This window comes from Gadus chalcogrammus, chromosome 11, assembly GCF_026213295.1.
Source record: "Gadus chalcogrammus isolate NIFS_2021 chromosome 11, NIFS_Gcha_1.0, whole genome shotgun sequence".
NCBI lineage: Eukaryota > Metazoa > Chordata > Actinopteri > Gadiformes > Gadidae > Gadus > Gadus chalcogrammus.
The window spans coordinates 2840468-2858606 of NC_079422.1; the positions used below are offsets into that span (position 1 = coordinate 2840468).

Sequence of the window (18139 nt, forward strand, 5' to 3'; positions counted from 1 at the left end):
TACTTTTCTGCCTAGCAATGGGGGAACCATTGGCTAATAATTCAGGCATGTGGGGCTGAGCGAAAAGCGCCAGTAAACGCAAGTAAACGCAGTTTACCCACCTCTGAAATTTCAGAAACAGAGTTTATCCACACTAAACAGAGTTTAGCCACCTCCCAATACAGTAAGGCCCAATCCCATTTCTTTGCTCTGTCTCAACCCTAACCCTCATTGCTACCCCTCATTGCTACCCCTAACCGATCCCCTACCAAATGGGACAACCCTACCCTGTGACGTCATCAAACCCTACCGTGTGACGTCATCAAACCCCACCGTGTGACGTCATCATTCGTCGTCGACCGCGTGGATATACAGACGCGACGAGTATTACGCCGGTTCATTTCACAATGCCTTCTTCAGCTGCAGTGTTTTCTCTAGCTTGGGTGTTAAACATCTTTCTGAGTTTGAACGCCAATCGGAGCAATCCAAGAAGAAGAAGGAGAGTTTACCAAGGATGTCTTCGACGCATGGGAATGCTTGTGGATCGGTTTGAGGTATGTAGAACAGACTGTGCAACAAGTTTAGTTGTAGTTATCCTAGCCACAACATGCTAAATACTGACGTAAATTTCTTGGCTCAACCCCATTGTAATACATCATGCAATTTTAAAGAAAAAAAGACTGTCTGAATAGCGACACATGCATTGTATGTAATTACTAATGCGTTTGTGGTTCACCCCCCCCCTAACGATCTCCAAACTATTTGGATCGTTTGGGGATGGGGATGGAAACGCCATGTATATCTGGAATTGTTTTCCCCGCAGTTGCAAGTTGTAAAAACTCATTTTCAGAGTAAATTATGTGAACTTATTTCATTTTCCAGACCGAGGGTCCGCAGTACTGCAAGCTGAATCCTAACGTGCCCATACTGCGGTTGTGGTTCAACGTCGAGCTTGAGCTGAAGCGGGACTTCCGCCTCAGCAGACGAGCCATGCATGGTCTGCAGAGGCTTCTACGGAGGGACCAGGACCATGGTTGGGGTCAGGACCTCGAAGTCCTCATCTATGTGTACTGGCTGGCTCATGGACTTTCGTATCGGGTTGTATCCAGCGTGTTCAATGTGCCAAGATCCACAATCCATCGGATCGTCCACAGAGTGGCACACAGCATATGGGTCAACCTGAAGCGAGCCATCTGTTTCCCACACGCAGGAGAGCTTCAGGCAATTGGGAAAGGATTTGCCCAGATTTCAGGGAGCCCAGCCTTCGGCAATGTTGTGGGTGCAATAGATGGCTGCCACATCAGGATCAAACCCCCTCTACTGCACAGAATCGACTATTTGAATTACAAAGGGTTCTTTTCGTTAAATATGCAGGCCATTTGTAATTCTGATGGTCGATTTCTTGATATATTTGTTGGCTACCCGGGGTCAGTTTATGACACAAGAATAATGAAAAACAGCAGTTTTTACACGTCAAAACGGTACCCTCCCCCTGGTTACATTCTTCTGGGTGATGGTGGTTATCCCTGTTTAAATACGCCCATCTGCCTAATAACCCTGTACAAAGAGCCCATTCGTGGAGGTACAGGGGCGTTTTAACTACTACCATTCAAGGGGGCGCAGCATCATTGAACGGGCGTTCGGAATGATTAAGACCCGATGGAGGTCGACCCTTTTCCGTGCCCTGGAGGTTCGCCTGTCTTTTGCCCCTCTTGTTATTGCGTCCTGTGCCTTTCTCCACAATGTGTGCCTTGAAAATGGCGACATGCTAGAGCCAGATGCAGATGCGGAACTAGATATGCTTGACCCCCAACCTCCCCGTGGTCCCCTAGCAGATAACCAGACCCCTGGTAATGTAACAAGAGACAAACTGGCTGCCATTGTCTCGGGCAACGAGCAAGACCTAAATGTTTAACCTGAAATGGTATGTATATTTGACATGTTTAAATAAAGGATTTTTTTAATACTATTTGTCCCTCGTCATATACCTTATTTTGAATGTCACTTAGCTACATGTTAAAGGTGGTATTAGATAATAATCGGTTAAGAACAAGAACACTTTAGAAGAAACACTTTATTTAAATAAGAAACACGCATCTAGAAATATACACACACGCCTAAAAATACACACACACGCATCTAAAAATACACACACACGCATCTAAAAATACACACACACACACACTCAGCTTTTTTAGAGAATGGTGGAGAATCACATCTTCTCTACCATTCTTTCAAAAAGTGCGAGGAAGCGGTCTGTTTTGGCCTCGGTTTCTTTGTGGCGCTCCGCCAACTTTGCCTCGCTCTCCTCATGCCTCCTCTGCTCCCTGGCACTCTCCTCTAGAAAGAACTCCATGAGGGGATTCATACGGCGCCTTTTCACCTGGGTTTCGGGGCTTGGGGGGTATGCTGCGGTAGTGAAAGAGGTGTCTGGGGTGGTAGAAGAGGTGCCTGTGGTGGAGGAGCATGAGGGAGAGGTAGGGGGGCTGGTGGCAGTGTACTCAACGATGTCCTGAAAGAAAACGAATAAGAAGGAATTAGGAATTATTTGCCAGAACTGGGTGATATGGCCATATGTTATGTACAATATATAATAGCTATGTACACAATATAGTACAGCCAAAAAATACATTGATTAACCATGTATTGGTGTGGATAAAAACCCACATTCCAATATGAGCGGTCGAGAAGGACTAGGTTTGAAATTACCAGTTGTATAAAGTAACAAAACCTGAGTTGTGTGCAAAGAACCAAAGGGCCTTGATACCGGACACCTCTTGTGTTTCCCACTACCGTTCCACATTTACTTAGCATACACTTAGTAATAATAATTTTCTCCCATGATATCCATTATCATACAATTTCATGCTTCATTTAGCATTACTTGGCAAATGTGAGTGTAGCTAATATGATAACTCACCAGTGTTGTGGGATCCTCACTGAATGAGGCCACTATCACCACAGGGTCTATGGATGGCCTGGACCCCAACACCTCATGCATATCGTCATAAAACTGCCATGAGGCAGCAGTCACCTCTCCCTCTTCTGTCTCGGATCCCGTTTTGGGATTCTTCAGGTCCTGCAACAAAGATAAACCACCTCCAGTTAATTGTGATTGGAAAAAAAGGTTTAGATCATGGTCAAATTAACTTATGCATCTCCTCAAAACAATTAGACAATTACCTTGTAGCGTTTCTTCAGGTTCTCCCACTTCTTTGAGGCCTGCTGTGGGGTTACACATCCCTCCAAACCCAGTTATTTTACCAATTGCCTGTGTCATAAAAAAAAATTAAGGGTTAGTGATATTAATTAATGAAAAAGCCTAAAAAAACACTGACTGTTTTTATGCGGTAAAGCAACTTTACTCACTCCCAAAGTGCTTTCGACGCACTTTTGGACCGGAGAAACTTGGCGTCGTTGGTGGTCCTGAACGCTATCACTGTCCTCACTTCCTGAGGAGACCCTGGAACGATAAATGGATCGTATGATATCCAGATCACGCTAAACATGCAATCAAATGGGCGAAATGGGACATGAAAATAGGGCAAGTGTTGACATGGAACTATCCATGTTGCGGAGATCGCGAGCTAATTCGCTAACTAGCGATTAGTGCATGACAATTCAACCCGCGGTGGTTATGTATCTGGTTATAACGAATGTATTAATGCTTTGAAACTACATTTCGATAATGCAATGGTTATCAGAATTGTATTATCTTTATTAACGAAGGAATTACTTACATTTGTGGCTCGGTGACTTCCCGCATGCTGCCATCTCGCCGAGAATGTTTCTCAAATGGTTAATACCGGTTAACACCGGTTTATAAAAGGAACACATTCTCACATTGAACTCACATTGATCCACCATTCTCTAAGCATTTTTAAAACGAATGACTGCATTACTTGGCAGGGGATAAATATAACATTACTTATATAATATTACTAATATAATATATTAGTATAAAGCTTATTTTTAACCTGGAGTCACTAGAACATGGAAGATCTGGATATCATACGACATGAGCCCGGCAGCTCCCCGACCGTGGGCCGCCCGCGTATTAATAGTTAATTACAGAGAAAATACTTAAATTTGTGTTTTTCCAATCCTGTCGCATCTTTTCGCCCTCCATCTTGTCTAGGATATTTCTTGATTTTCCGTTTTCTCGCAAGGTATTGTGGGAGCAAGTCAGAACTGAAGCGCTTTGAGGGTGCCCATCGAAAATCTCAATTTTGAGGGGATGTTAGCCCTCCCCCTTACCCCTCAAGCTACCTTAAAGTGGTATTGGGACGTTGCTCCACGGCGCGTGCACGCGCAACAGCGAGGGCTAGGGCTGAGATTTTCTTTGGAGCAAAGGAATGAGATTCAACCTAAATGCACTACCCTTGGTTGCGAATCACGGATCTAAGTATTCATAGTTTACCCACCTCTTATTTCACCACTACACCCTTGCATTTCTTTTTTATATACTTATATATACTATACTTTATACTAATATGCTATTTTATATTTGTTTTCGCAAGATGTTGACAGACGCCTCACAGCAGGAGACCGTGGACAGTGTAGACACTGTGGAGAGTGTCGATACTGGGGATCAGCCCTCGCCCTCCTCCTCCACTTCTGACGCTGGGACACAATGTTATTTGAAGCCCCCCCGATGGTCTCACGGTAAATCTTTGGTATTTTAAGGGGTAGATATTATGTCTAAAACATTGCAAGCAGGACATTTCCATACACATTGATGAAATGAATACATAGCCTACACCAAAACATAGCCGCTTCGATTTGCCATGATTGTCATATGTTTGGGTATGTTTACTGCCTCTGCCACAGCTGTGCAGGTTAACCTGAAGCCCAAGATGGTTAGATTCAATTCAAGATTCAAGATGCTTTATTTATCCCGGGGGAAATTATTGTGCAACAGTTACAATACAAAGGTGGGAAAGTAATACAGGGTTAGAGTCAAAATAGATAAAATAGATGGAAATAAAATAAGTACAAACTAAATAAGTGAAAAGGAGCGATTAGATAAAAGTGGTATTAGTGGTAAAAGTGGTAAAGTGATAAATTAATATTATAGCAGCAATTGTTGGCAGCATAAATTAACTAAAGTGATTAAATAAATAAATTGGGTAAAAATAATTAAATAAATAAATAAAGTGACATTGGTCTCAGGGCATAGTGTCTCCACGGGCCCTTCTGCAGCCGGAGGTAGATGCATTAAACAGTCTGATGGCCACAGGAAGAAAAGACTTCCTCTGGCGTTCTGTGTTACACCGGGGGAGGATGAGTCTGTTGCTGAAGGTGCTTCTGCTCGAGGTCAGCACCTGGTGGAGAGGGTGAGCATTGTTGTCCAGGATATTGTGCAGTATACACAGCATCCTCCTCTCAGACACCACCACCAAAGAGTCCAGCTGGACCCCCAGGATGGAGCCAGCCTTCCTGATGATCCTACTGATCTTCCTGGCATCTGCTGCCCTCAGCCTGCTGCCCCAGCAGCACACAACTGCAAAAAAGATGGCACTGGCTATCATCGACTGGTAGAACATCCTCAGCATGATGTTACATACTTTGAAGGACCGGAGCTTCCTCAAGAAATAGAGTCGACTCTGGCCCTTCTTGTAAACAGCCTCGGTGTTCTTGGCCCAGTCCAGTTTGTTATCCAGGTATACTCCAAGGTATTTGTAATCCTGGACAACATCCACAGTCACACCGTTGATGGAGATGGGTGTAGGGGCAGATTTCCTCCTGCGGAAATCCACCACCAGCTCCTTAGTCTTGGTGGGGTTGATAAGCAGATGGTTAGTTGCACACCACTCGATAAAGGAGTCCACAATGCTCCTGTACTCCTCCTCCTTCCCCTCACTAACACAGCCAACAATTGCAGAGTCGTCCGCAAACTTCTGCAGGTGGCAGGACTCAGAGAGGAACTGAAAGTCTGAGGTGTACAGGGAGAACAGAAAGGGGGAAAGAACAGTTCCCTGAGGAGCCCCAGTGCTGCTGACCACAGTATCAGACACACCGTCCTGCAGTCTGACATACTGCAGTCGACCTGTCAAATAGTCTGTAATCCAGGAAACCAGGGGAGGGTCCACCTGCATCGCCGTCAGCTTACTCCCCAGCAGAGCAGGCCGGATGGTGTTGAACGCACTGGAGAAGTCCAAGAACAGGATTCTCACAGTGCTTCCCGGACTGTCCAGGTGGGCGCAGGCACGGTGGAGCAGGAAGATGATGGCGTCCTCCACACCTAGTCTCGGCTGGTAAGCAAACTGAAGAGGGTCCAATGATGAGCTGGCCAAGGGCCGAAGAAGTGACAGGACCAGCCTCTCCAGTGACTTCATCAGGTGAGACGTCAGTGCCACCGGTCTGTAGTCGTTGAGGATGCTGGGACGCGCCTTCTTCGGTACAGGTACCAGGCAGGATGTCTTCCACAGTACAGGGACCCTCTTCAGACTCAGGCTCAGGTTGAAGATGTGCTGCAGAACTCCACTCAGCTGGGTTGCACATGTTTTGAGGACCCTTGGGCTGACACCGTCGGGTCCTGCTGCCTTGCCTGGGCGGAGTCTGCACAGCTCCTTCCTCACCTACTCTGCAGTGAAGGTCTGTCTGCCGTGTGTGTTGAAGGGTGTGGGGGGAGGTGATGGGGGGGGGAGAGAACAGGTAGGGTGTAGTCAGGAAGGAATGGAGGGTGGGCAGCAGGGCTGGAGGTTTGGAGGTGGATGGTTGTAGAGGAGCTGGGGGAGGGGTAGTCCGGAGCCCTCTCATCAAACCTATTGAAAAACAGGTTCAACTCGTTGGCTCGTTCAGTACCACCTCCTATCGTTTGGCTGCCCGATGGTTTGTAGCCAGTGATGCTCCTCATACCGCTCCACACGTCCTTCAGGTTGTTCTGCTGGAGTTTGCGCTCCAACTTCATCCTGTAGCTGTCCTTACCCTGTTGGAGCTTCTCCTTAAGCTTCCTCTGTACCCGCCTCATCTGCTCCCTGTCCCTATCTCTGAAGGCCCTCTTCTTCTCATTCAGCAGGACCTTGATGTCTCTGGTGACCCACGGCTTGTTATTGGGGAAACAGCGTACAGTCACTGTAGGAACAACACTGTCCACACAGAAGTTGATGTACCCAGTTATGCAGTCCGTGAGATCATCAAGGTCCTCTCCATGTGAATCACAGAGCAACTCCCAGTCTGTTAGTTCACAGCAGCCCTGCAAAGCTTCATCGGTCTCCTGTGACCATCTCCTCACAGTCCTGGTGGTCACAGGTAGCCGCTGGACTTGGGGCTTATACAGGGGCTGCAGGTGGATGAGGTTGTGGTCTGATTTTCCAAGAGGAGGAAGGGCAGTGGAGCTGTAAACATCCTTAACATTTGTGTACAGCAGGTCAAGTGTCTTGTTTTCCCTGGTAGTACAGTCAACAAACTGCTTGAAAGTGGGCAGTGTTGCAGCCAGAGTGATGTGATTGAAGTCCCCAGATATCGCGATGAATGCGTCAGGGTGCCGTGACTGAAGTCCCGCGACGACGGTGTGGATGACGTCACTCGCGTCCACCGCGTTTGCAGTCGGAGGAATGTAAACAACCAGGAATATCACATGTGAGAACTCCCTCGGCAGATAAAATGGCCGCAGACTCACGGCAAGCAGTTCAATGTCCGGGCTGCACACTCTCTCCTTCACCGTGACGTGACCAGGATGACACCACTTGTTGTTAATAAGAATAGCAAGTCCGCCACCTTTCCTCTTGCCACTCTCTCTGTGATTCCTGTCCGCCCGAACAGTCTGAAAGCCGTCCACAGTAACATTAACGTCCGGAATGTCCTCATGGAGCCACGTCTCCGTGAAACACAGCACACTGCTCTCACGATACACCCGCTGAGTCCTCACCACGCCTGCCAGCTCGTAGCCAACGACCTCAGATTCCCCATGGTGATGGAAGGGAGAGATGGTGTATATCTCCGCTTCTTTTCTCAATGTTTACGTCCAGCCTTACATCCCCTGAACTTCCTCCTCAGTACTCTGGGGATTTCAGGTCTCTCCCGCATCAGCGCCGATGGTTGTTGATCTCGGGTGTAAACAATAGATACGCCGCATTGTTGCGCCCCAACGGAGACGCGGTCGGGAAAAATTGTCCAAAGATTGAGACACACGGACAAAAAACACGAAAAAAAGTTCCCAAACATAGTTGGCTAAGGTTAGTACAACTTACTGAAGAAAAAAAAAACGGTGATAGAAAACAATAAATATGAAACAAATAGCTAAAAGTGAAGAAAAGAGAGAGAGCAACTATTGCTGGCTGCCGCTCGACACAGCGCCATGGTAACCAAGCGTGGGCACACAGACTTCATTCAGCCCACAAACCTCCACTCCCCTCACTAGTCCTGAACAGACAGTTGACGATGATGATGATAATGCCACTGTCATCAGTGACTTGTCGTGGGTGCCCAAAGAGCCGATGGATGAGGAGGAATTGTTTGATGAGGAGCCACCTTACACGCGTGACCCCCACCACAAGTGAGATAATCTAAAACCAACATAGACCATATTGAATGCTCAATGCTTTGTTAGTTTGAATGACACCGCCCCCCTCCCCCTAATATTTTGTTGTTGTAGTTGCATAATCAGAATATCTAATTACAATCTGATAGCTCTGACTGTCTTGCCAGTTAATTTACAATGTATGTACCAGGCTGGCTTTAGTCTGCTGGTTTGTGATGCCATCATATTTGAGTGTTATACTGTATTGGTCATGTGTGTTTCATTGAAAATATGAAACCTTTGACCAGTAATGTACAGTACTTACTCTATATTGAATCCTGATATACTGTTGATTACTCGGTTTTCTTTTCTTTTCTTACATATCTAGGTCTGTGCAGTATATAAGTGAATATAAATGCAGATGCAAAGCCATGTTTAAGTAGCCTACAAAGAGACTTCATTATATGAGCATGCGTGCCTGCGTGCACTGTTTAATGTCATGTGATCATGCGCAGAATAAACGGTCCGTGGTAGTTCCCCGACCAAAGAGACGATGGCGGTCGTGTGTGTTTTTCTCCTGTGAATAATGTCTAACGCAACAGGTTATGGGCCCAGTAATGCAGGCCAAAGATGGTTTAGATAATTCGAGCAGAAACTATATTCACGTCATTAAGAAGAGCAGACGAGAATATTAGTGATGGGTTTCAGATAGCAATGGTAGTAAAGGGCCTACCTGATACATACAAGCCATTCGTCGTGCACATCACCCAGACAAATTACATTGTAACGTTCAGCGAGTTTAAAACAAAACTCAGAAGTTATGAGAGCACTGAAAAATATGGGCAGAGTGACGGAAATGTAGAAGAAGACAACGTGATGAAGACTAGCGGCGCAACATGGCCACGTGGAAGAGGAAGAGGAAAGAAAATGAACCTGGCTGATGTCGAGTGTTACACATGTGGTAAAAAGGGACACATGGCAAGGACATGTCATGACGGATTCCAAGCAAGAAGGGAAGAACGAAAATGGGACACACCACAGCGAGGCAGAGGGCGCGGCCGTGGACGAGACCATGAGTATGTAAAGAAAGCTGATGGAGAAACGGAGGCAGAGCCAACATCGTTCTGTTTCTTTAAAATAACTGACTGTCCGACACAACGAGGAAACAAGAAGGGCCTCATGGTCGACTGCGGCGCCACAACACACATGATCAACGACCCCAACAAGTTCATGACAATTGATGAGAGCTTCCGACCCGAAGGCCACACGATCGAGCTTGCCGATGGAACCAAGGTGAGCGGGATGGCGAAGATGAGGGGAGACGCCGAAGTCTACCTACTGGACAGCGAGGGACGACGGGTGAAGACGAGGCTCAAGCAAGCACTCTACATCCCATCTTTTCCTCAGAACATCTTTTCAGTCAAAGCGGCGACAGCCAACGGAGCCGAGTTTCGTTTCAAGAACAATGATGACTGGCTGATCCACAAAGACGGTACCAAGTTCAAAATGGATGTGTGTGGTAGGCTGTATTACCTTAGCACAGTAGAAGATGAAAACAGTGATGAAGTGAAGGGGTGTTATGACATTCAAACGTGGCATAAGATACTTGGTCATTGTAATTTTGATGATGTTTCAAAATTAGAAAAGGTGGTAGAAGGGATGGTGATAAAAGAGAAACATGACAAGTCCAATACAAATTGTGAAATATGCACACAGGGCAAATTTACACAAAACAGAAACAGACAGGCAGACGCAAAAGCTACAACTGTACTAGAATTAGTACATACAGACCTATGCGGTCCAATAGAACGAGCAGATAAAGATGGGTACAGATATGCTATAGCATTTACTGATGATCACAGTGGGATGATTTTTCCATACTTTATCAAAGTAAAGAGTGACACGACAAAAGCTACTGAAAAATTCATAGCAGATGTAGCTCCATATGGAAAAGTAAAGTGCATAAGATCTGATAACGGTACAGAGTTTACCGGGCAGGAGTTCCAATCTTTACTTAGGAGTAAAGGGATAAGGCACGAGACTAGTGCACCCTACTCACATCCTCAGAACGGAACTGCAGAGAGGGGTTGGAGAACCCTATTTGAGATGTCACGATGCATGCTATTGGAGAGTAACCTCCCAAAGCAATTATGGACATATGCTGTACAGACAGCAGCTCAGATCCGTAACAGGTGTTACAGTAACCGACTAGAGCAGACACCTTACCGTGTTTTCACAGGAAAAACACCTAACCTTTCTAACATGAAAATATTTAGCTCTGAATGCTACACATACAAGCAGGATAAGAAGAAGCTGGATTCTAGGTGTGCAAAGGGAATCTTTGTAGGCTATGATAAATATAGCCCATCATATAATATCTACTATCCTGAGACAGGAAAAGTCCTTAAACATAGGCTGGTAAAATTCATCAACAAAGGTAACGCAGATAGCCAGACTCAGACAGATCATGACATGGGGGACAACATTGAGTGTTATGGAGATACACCACCAAAGATAGCCAACCAGGGTCAGGAACAACCTAAGGGGTGTAAAGAACCCAGTGTTGAGACTGCTGAGACAAGTCCCACTCGGACAGGTAATACTCAGATAGAACAGGAAGAAAGCAGGTATCCTACCAGGCAAAGGAAGGCTCCAGACCACTTAAAGGAGTACCAGTGTAAAGCTGAGTGTAACAATGATGATGATGAAAATGTTGATTATTTCTACAGAGTGACTTATGGTGTACCTAAAACACTTAGAGAGGCTATGGACTCTAAGAAGTCAAAAATGTGGGCTGACGCAATGGAAGAGGAGATGACCTCTTTAACAGAGAATGAGACTTTTACTCTGACCCCACTGCCACGGGGCAAGCGAGCAGTGGGAGGTCGCTGGGTATATGCAGTAAAAGAGAGTTCAGATGGATCTGAAACGTGCAAAGCCCGATATGTCGCAAAGGGTTATGGCCAAGTGGAAGGGATTGACTATAATGACACTTTTTCACCAACAGCCAACATGACCTCTGTCCGAGCTTTGATGCAGGTGGCTGTAAAAGAAGATCTCATCCTACATCAAATGGTTGTGAAGACTGCTTACCTCCATGCTCCGATGGACTGTGAGGTATACATGGAACAACCAGAAGGTTTTGAAATCAAGTCAAAAACAGGAGAACACTTGGTATGTAAACTCAACAAGTCACTGTACGGGTTGAAACAGTCCGGGCGTAACTGGAACATGTTACTACATGATCATCTTACAGGGAATGGTTTTGTGCAAAATGGGGCTGACCATTGTGTTTACAGCAGAGAATCTGAGAAAGAGAAAGTGATTCTGCTAGTATGGGTAGATGACTTACTCATAGCGGCAAGTAACAACACCTCACTCAATGATGTAAAAGAGATGTTGAAGAGAAGGTTTAAGATGAAGGATATGGGTCCACTTAAACACTTCCTGGGTATCGATTTTAAACAGAGTGAAGGAGAGATCAAAATGACTCAAAAGAGACACATAGAGAGGATGTTGATAAGGTTTGGAATGTCTGAATGCAAACCAAGATCAACCCCATGTGAGCAGAAGCTGCATTTTGACACTGAGGGTGAAGTTATAGACTCAACAGGCTATAGAGAGATAGTAGGTAGCCTGATATACATTATGACATGTACTAGACCTGACCTGAGCTGGGTTGTGAGTAAATTATCACAATACCTAGCGGAACCAAAACAACAACATTGGGCTACTTCAAAACACCTACTCAGGTACTTAAAAGGTACTATAGACCAAGAACTACACTTCAAGAAAAGTGATGAAAACCTACAACTTGAGGGATATAGTGATGCTGATTGGGCAGCCGATCAAAATGACAGGAGAAGCACAACTGGATACTGCTTCAGCTTAACTGAAAATGGTCCAGCTATATCTTGGAAAAGTAGGAAACAGCCTACAGTGGCACTGTCAACTTGCGAAGCTGAGTATATGGCACTATCAGCCACTACTCAGGAGAGTATGTACCTTGTACAACTACTAGCAGGAATAGACAGCAGCAACCAGCATGTACCAGTGAAGGTATACGAGGACAACCAGGGGGCGATAGCTTTATCAAAGAACCCAGTATGTCGACAGAGAAGCAAACATGTAGATATAAAGTATCACTTTATAAGGTCTGCACACACAGAAGGGAAAATAGCTATAGAATACTGCCCTACTGCAGACATGGTAGCTGATGTCCTTACCAAACCAGTGGTGAAGGCTAAGCTTGAGAAGTTCAAGAGGTATTTGTTTGGAGAGTGATGGGTACTGACAGATGCAAAGTTTTTTATTTTGTTATTAACACTGTCAATGAGCCAAATGTTTATTATAGATTATTATATTCTGGTGTTCTGTAAAAAAAAAAATAGAAAGTTTTGTTTACTATTAGAGAGAGCTATAAACATGTCATTGAGTGGGAGTGTTAAGTATATTAGTGAATATAAATGCAGGTGCAAAGCCATGTTTAAGTAGCCTACAAAGAGACTTCATTATATGAGCATGCGTGCCTGCGTGCACTGTTTAATGTCATGTGATCATGCGCAGAATAAACGGTCCGTGGTAGTTCCCCGACCAAAGAGACGATGGCGGTCGTGTGTGTTTTTCTCCTGTGAATAATGTCTAACGCAACAGATTTAATTCCAACCTGTGTCTTTGTTCAGTAACCATTACAAGCAATGCCAATAAACTGTTTTTTTTAATCCAAAATTCATGTTTTCTGTGTACTTTATAACATTTTAAGGGCAATTGAATGATCACAACAGAATAAGCATAACAATTATTTTTATTCATTTTCATCCAAACAAGGCCATTGAAAGCCCTGATAGCTCTGGTCACCATTCTGGAATTGCTGTCTGATGGTTGAAACCACACAAGAGGGTAGAGGCTTCCTTATACTCCTCCCTAAAACGCCATAAGCCCAGCGTATAGCCTACCTGTACGCAGTGTACCGGTATGGCCTAGGGATAAGTAGGAAAGATTCTTAAGTTTAAAACTCTCTGTAAGTATGATAGGTTGGAAACGTCATTTTAAGCCGGTTTCTTATGCATGTTTATTGTGTATGCAACACATCTCCTGTCACCTATAACTGTTGGTTCAAAGGACTCAGTGTAAAAAGATTTGTTAAGTAAACATAAACCATGAACATACTCGTGCGTGCTGGCTTGAAGGGTGACCATGATCCTGCCTGAAGTGTGAGTATGCTATTTTTAGCACAAACGGATTCAGGCAGCATGCCTCAAATCCAGGATGCTGCGTTAGGCATGTTACATCTGCTGGCCGCGGGGTGAGCTCCTCGACCAGTGACCAAAACGCGCTCACCTCCCTACAACACAAGCTCTCCACCACAGTTTCCATGGGACGACACCGCCCACACAGACACCTGCCAAACACAGCGACACAGACACGCTTACTACTATCAATCACGAGGAAAACTAGTTAGCACTATGAAAAATAATCACACTGAAGACATGACCAGCCAACTCGGCGTCGGCTACGTTTGCAAACAACATTTTCACCGGAGAAAGAGGTAAAAGCTTAGAAATAAACACTAGGGGTTCACAGGTGGGACTGTCAAGCTAGCCCATATTTAGAAGAAATAGAAGGCATAATATGCCTTCTATTTCTAGATCTTCTGACTAAGTTTAGGGTACTTATCTGAGCCAACGACATAATCACTGTCTCATCCCCGTCAGACGCCATAGTGCTAGTACTAGTATGCGTCTACCTCATGTGACGTCATCGCCGAATTGCGTAAAAAATAACCGTTACTAACCAAAAACTGGACTTCAACACCATTTTTCGAGACATTTCTAACTTTATATACATATTCTGAGTGCTTTATGTACCCATTAATCGAAACTTCCGGTTAACCTGCACCATGGGCTTTAAGATGTGTAGACACAGCTGGCCTGTGGCCAAGTTTTTGAAGTCTGGGGTCAAAAGGTCAAAAGGAGCCGGCACCACGCCGCTTATGAGACAACAAAAAGTGAATGTGCATTTCTCTCCTAACTTTTTGTCATTATTAAAGAGAGGCCTGATTCTCAGATATGCATGTTGGATGGCTAGGGTGTAGGTCTGGGAAGAACTTCAGGCCAAAATCTTGCAAGTGAGCCGCTGGGTGAGGTGCAACGATAGCGCACTTGCTGAGTCATTTCCTGTAGGGCTGGAGCCACAAGTTGATGCGTATGCGTCCTTTGAGACCCCCTTTGATATAAAAGAGACCCCAGGTCTATAGATCACTTGTAAATGTCCTCGACTCAGGCACCTATTGCATCACTTCCTTTAGGGCCTCCTAATGGCTTATGCCAGCCACCAAGCTATGCAGCTTTTGCCACATAGACTTTGGCGGGTTATTATTATTTTATTGTTTTTATCCGCCTGTCCGTCCAGCCATTTATCCGTCCGTAAAATCAACCAATCACCCAAACTAGAGCTCCACTGGCCACTCAGTTCTTTACCGGATTTTCACTGTTGTAGAGCAAGTAGGATACACTTCCAAATACCAATTGGAATTAGTGATGGGATTTTCGGCTCCTTTGCGAGATGCGGCTCTAATGGCTCTTCTTACTGTGGAGAGCCGGCTCTTTCGGCTCCCCATACACATGTTTTACATTATTAATTAATTAATAGCTTAAACCTAATTTTATAACATTTTGTTTCATTATTGACATTGTTAAGCACTTAAGAGTAAAAATGCAGCATAACAATGCTTTATGAATAAAACCTTTATTACAAAATAGCACCACTTCCAAAAAAAATTACTTGAAAAAATGTAACAGTTAAATATAAATACAAACACCCACCACAATACAAAAAAGTAGGCAATCAAAGCAGCTTCATAACAGAAAAGCCACAATACAAATATCAAATAAAGTGCTTTTAAATTTAAGTATAACACTATGACAAAACAAAACACAAGTTTTGAACCACTCACTCACTGTATTAAACACAGATACCCATCACAGTATGAGAAAAGTATCAAAGCAGCTTCATGCCAAAAAGGCATAATTTCAAGTATTATTTAGACCTATAGTGCTATTAAATTAAAGTATAAAACACATGTGAACAACACAAGTTTTGAACCACTATAGAGATAAGGAACTCACTGTATCACTCAAAGACTTACAGATTGGCGTTGAGAAACACCAGGTGTCTAAGCTTGGCAGGGCTGATCCTGTTCCTTCTCTCAGTTATGATCTGTCCAGTTTTGGAGAAGATCCTCTCTGATGGGACGGATGTTGCCACTATGCACAGTCTACGTGCCATCACGTAAGAGAGCTGTGGATAGATCAGTGCCTTTGTCTCCCACCAACTCAGTGGGTCGGCACTGCGCTGGAAAAGAGGCTCCTCAAGGTAGGACCTCACCTCCAGAATAGCATCAGCTGTAGGATTCCTGGTTGCAGTGTCTCCGCTTGCCCGCTCCTCAAAAAACCTCCAAACAGCCGATGCTTGGGGCTCCTCCGGCTCATGTGCTGCTGCTCCCTCCTCTCCTCCATGACCCCCTTGCAGGTGAGATGACTGCCTATGCCTGGATGCTGCTGTGGTAATTCTTTGGAGGGCTTCGTCGACTGCTCTGTTGTCACTAAAGGCCGCCTTTTTGAAGCGGGGGTCGAGGATGGTGGTTTCGGACAGAACTGCATTGTATTCCATCCGGTGGAATTTTTTGTCCATGCTTGAAGAGAGGGAATTCACCAGATCCTTCACGCACGCTGTGGTGACTCTGCCCTGGTGCTCTGTTGTCACCCTCTGAAGACCCCTGCACAGTATGAGCATTTTGGAGGCAGTAACATACCTGAAAAAAGAAGCATCAAAATATTATATTTTATATAATATTTATTCATTTAGGCTATTTAGCAATATTATTTTAAGCTTCACTTCTAAATTGCTTGACATAGGCTACTAATATTTTTTATTTAATATTATTATTTTCAGCCACTTCTAAACCTGTTTGTCAAAAAAAATATTTAACAAATAAAAAATTACAATGATAATAACATCCTAATAAAGTTGAATAGGTCATAGTAATATTATAGTAAAGTTCAATGAGTTGATGTTTGAACACTGTACCTCTCTGCGCTGATCTCCACTGTGACCTGGTCAAAGGGCTCCAGGACGCTGCAGGCCTCTTGCAGAGCCTCCCACTCCTCTTGGCTGAGAGGAGCCACAGTAGCGTTGATGACCGCCAATGTTGCGATAACCGCATCCTTAGATTCCAGGATTCGCTGGATCATATGGAATGCCGAATTCCACCGGGTGACACACTCCTGTTTGAGCTTCAGCTCTGCCATAGACATCTGCCGTTGGGTGGATTTCAGTTTTTGGGTGGCTACTGTGCTTCTGTGGAAAAATTCCACTATGGCCTTTACTTTATCCACAGTGGGCTTTATAGCCCTCAGAGCATTTCTCACAAACAGATTTATGGTGTGAGCCAGGCATGGATGGTGTGTCCATTTCAGCAGCTGAATGGCTTTTATTATATTGGCTGCATTATCTGTGACACAACACACAACTTTGTTCTCCATCCCCCACTCTCTTGCCACTCGGTGGAGCTCTTCAGCCAGGTTTTCTGATGTGTGCCTGTCACTAAATTCAAAGCAGTCCAGTAGACATGATGCCATACTGTAATTTTCTATGAAATGGCAGGTGACGGCCATGAATGACGTGGTGGCGCGGGATGTCCAGCAGTCAGTTGTCAGGCATACAGCTGAGGCTGTCTTCACCCTCTCTTGCAGGGAGGCCCGGGCAGCATCATATAGGCCTGGGATGAATTTCTGTGTGAGGGTTTTTCGGCTGGGGAGGGCATACATAGGATTGAGGGCTTGGCAAAAATTCCTAAATCCAACATCCTCAACAATGGAAAAGGGTTGGTAATCTCTGGCCACCATCTTGGCGAACTCCTCGTCTATTGCTGTCTGTCTTGCTGGAGTTAAGGATTTCTGGAGGAACTGCTTCATAGAGCTCTGGGTTGTGGGTGCAGGAGGGTGGGTTGCAGGCTGGGGTGTAAAAATGGAGGCAGTTGTTGCTGTTGCTGAGGGAGCAGTTGTTCTGGCACCTGAGGAAGCTGCAGCTGTTGCACTTGCGCTGGCAGACGGTTGTGGTTCATTTACTGTCCTCGACTCCTCCAGCAACACCGCTGCATGCGATGTCCGCATGTGTCTGTGCAGGTTGTTAGTGGAGCCTGCACGATACGATATTCTGGTTTTGCAGAGTCTACACTCTGCCCTGGTGGAGTCTGACGTAGCATTAAAATGAGTCCAGATTTTGCTCCGTTTTCTGTCACCACTCATTATCACACAGGCCTATTCAATTGTCACACTGACTCCCCTTCTTTATGCCGTGTGTGCTTCTTGACTGCTGCGTGCGTGACTGTGCATTGACACCTGCCCACGAACGCTATTCAGCTTGGCCAATTGCCTGCGGTTTCCAAAAAAAAAGTGGAGAGAAACTTTTTTTTCAGTGTTTTCCCGGCACATTATTAATTGAAAGCTGCGTGTGATTGGTCAGATGTGTGGAGCACACGCTTGACACGAGGGCAGTGGAGACATTAAGGCACCGACGGAGGAAAAAAAAAACCTCTGCTTTACCGTCAGGCAGAACGCGCAAGGAGAGAGAGTGAGAGGGGGAGGGGCGGGAGAGAGAGAGTGAGAGTGAGAGGGGGAGGGGGAGGGCAGGGGG

The 18139-nt window shown here is 45.2% G+C and overlaps 2 protein-coding genes across 2 annotated transcripts; one reads left to right on the plus strand and one right to left on the minus strand.

The window, feature by feature from the left end:
* The first annotated feature begins 375 nt into the window (after window positions 1-375).
* LOC130391308 (uncharacterized) lies at window positions 376-2062 on the plus strand. The gene is made up of 2 exons (XM_056601372.1): window positions 376-533; window positions 862-2062. The coding sequence occupies exons 1-2, from the start codon at window positions 387-389 to the stop codon at window positions 1576-1578; spliced, it is 864 nt and encodes a 287-aa protein (XP_056457347.1). The 5' UTR covers window positions 376-386; the 3' UTR covers window positions 1579-2062.
* A 12637-nt stretch (window positions 2063-14699) lies between these two features.
* Window positions 14700-17174, minus strand: LOC130391307 (zinc finger BED domain-containing protein 4-like). The gene is made up of 2 exons (XM_056601371.1): window positions 16532-17174; window positions 14700-16256 (listed from the first exon to the last, which is right to left on the minus strand). Exons 1-2 carry the CDS (start codon window positions 17116-17118, stop codon window positions 15587-15589), a joined length of 1257 nt encoding a protein of 418 aa, XP_056457346.1. The 5' UTR covers window positions 17119-17174; the 3' UTR covers window positions 14700-15586.
* Window positions 17175-18139: the final 965 nt, after the last annotated feature.

Excerpts from the sequence above, each read along its gene's own strand:
- LOC130391307 (XM_056601371.1), bottom strand. The coding sequence starts at position 17,118 with ATGGCCGTCACCTGCCATTTCATAGAAAATTACAGTATGGCATCATGT. Across the intron at positions 16,257-16,531 it reads GTGGAGATCAGCGCAGAGAG|GTATGTTACTGCCTCCAAAA; the intron begins GTACAGTGTTCA and ends TTCTTTTTTCAG.
- LOC130391308 (XM_056601372.1), top strand. The coding sequence starts at position 387 with ATGCCTTCTTCAGCTGCAGTGTTTTCTCTAGCTTGGGTGTTAAACATC. Across the intron at positions 534-861 it reads TGCTTGTGGATCGGTTTGAG|ACCGAGGGTCCGCAGTACTG; the intron begins GTATGTAGAACA and ends TTCATTTTCCAG.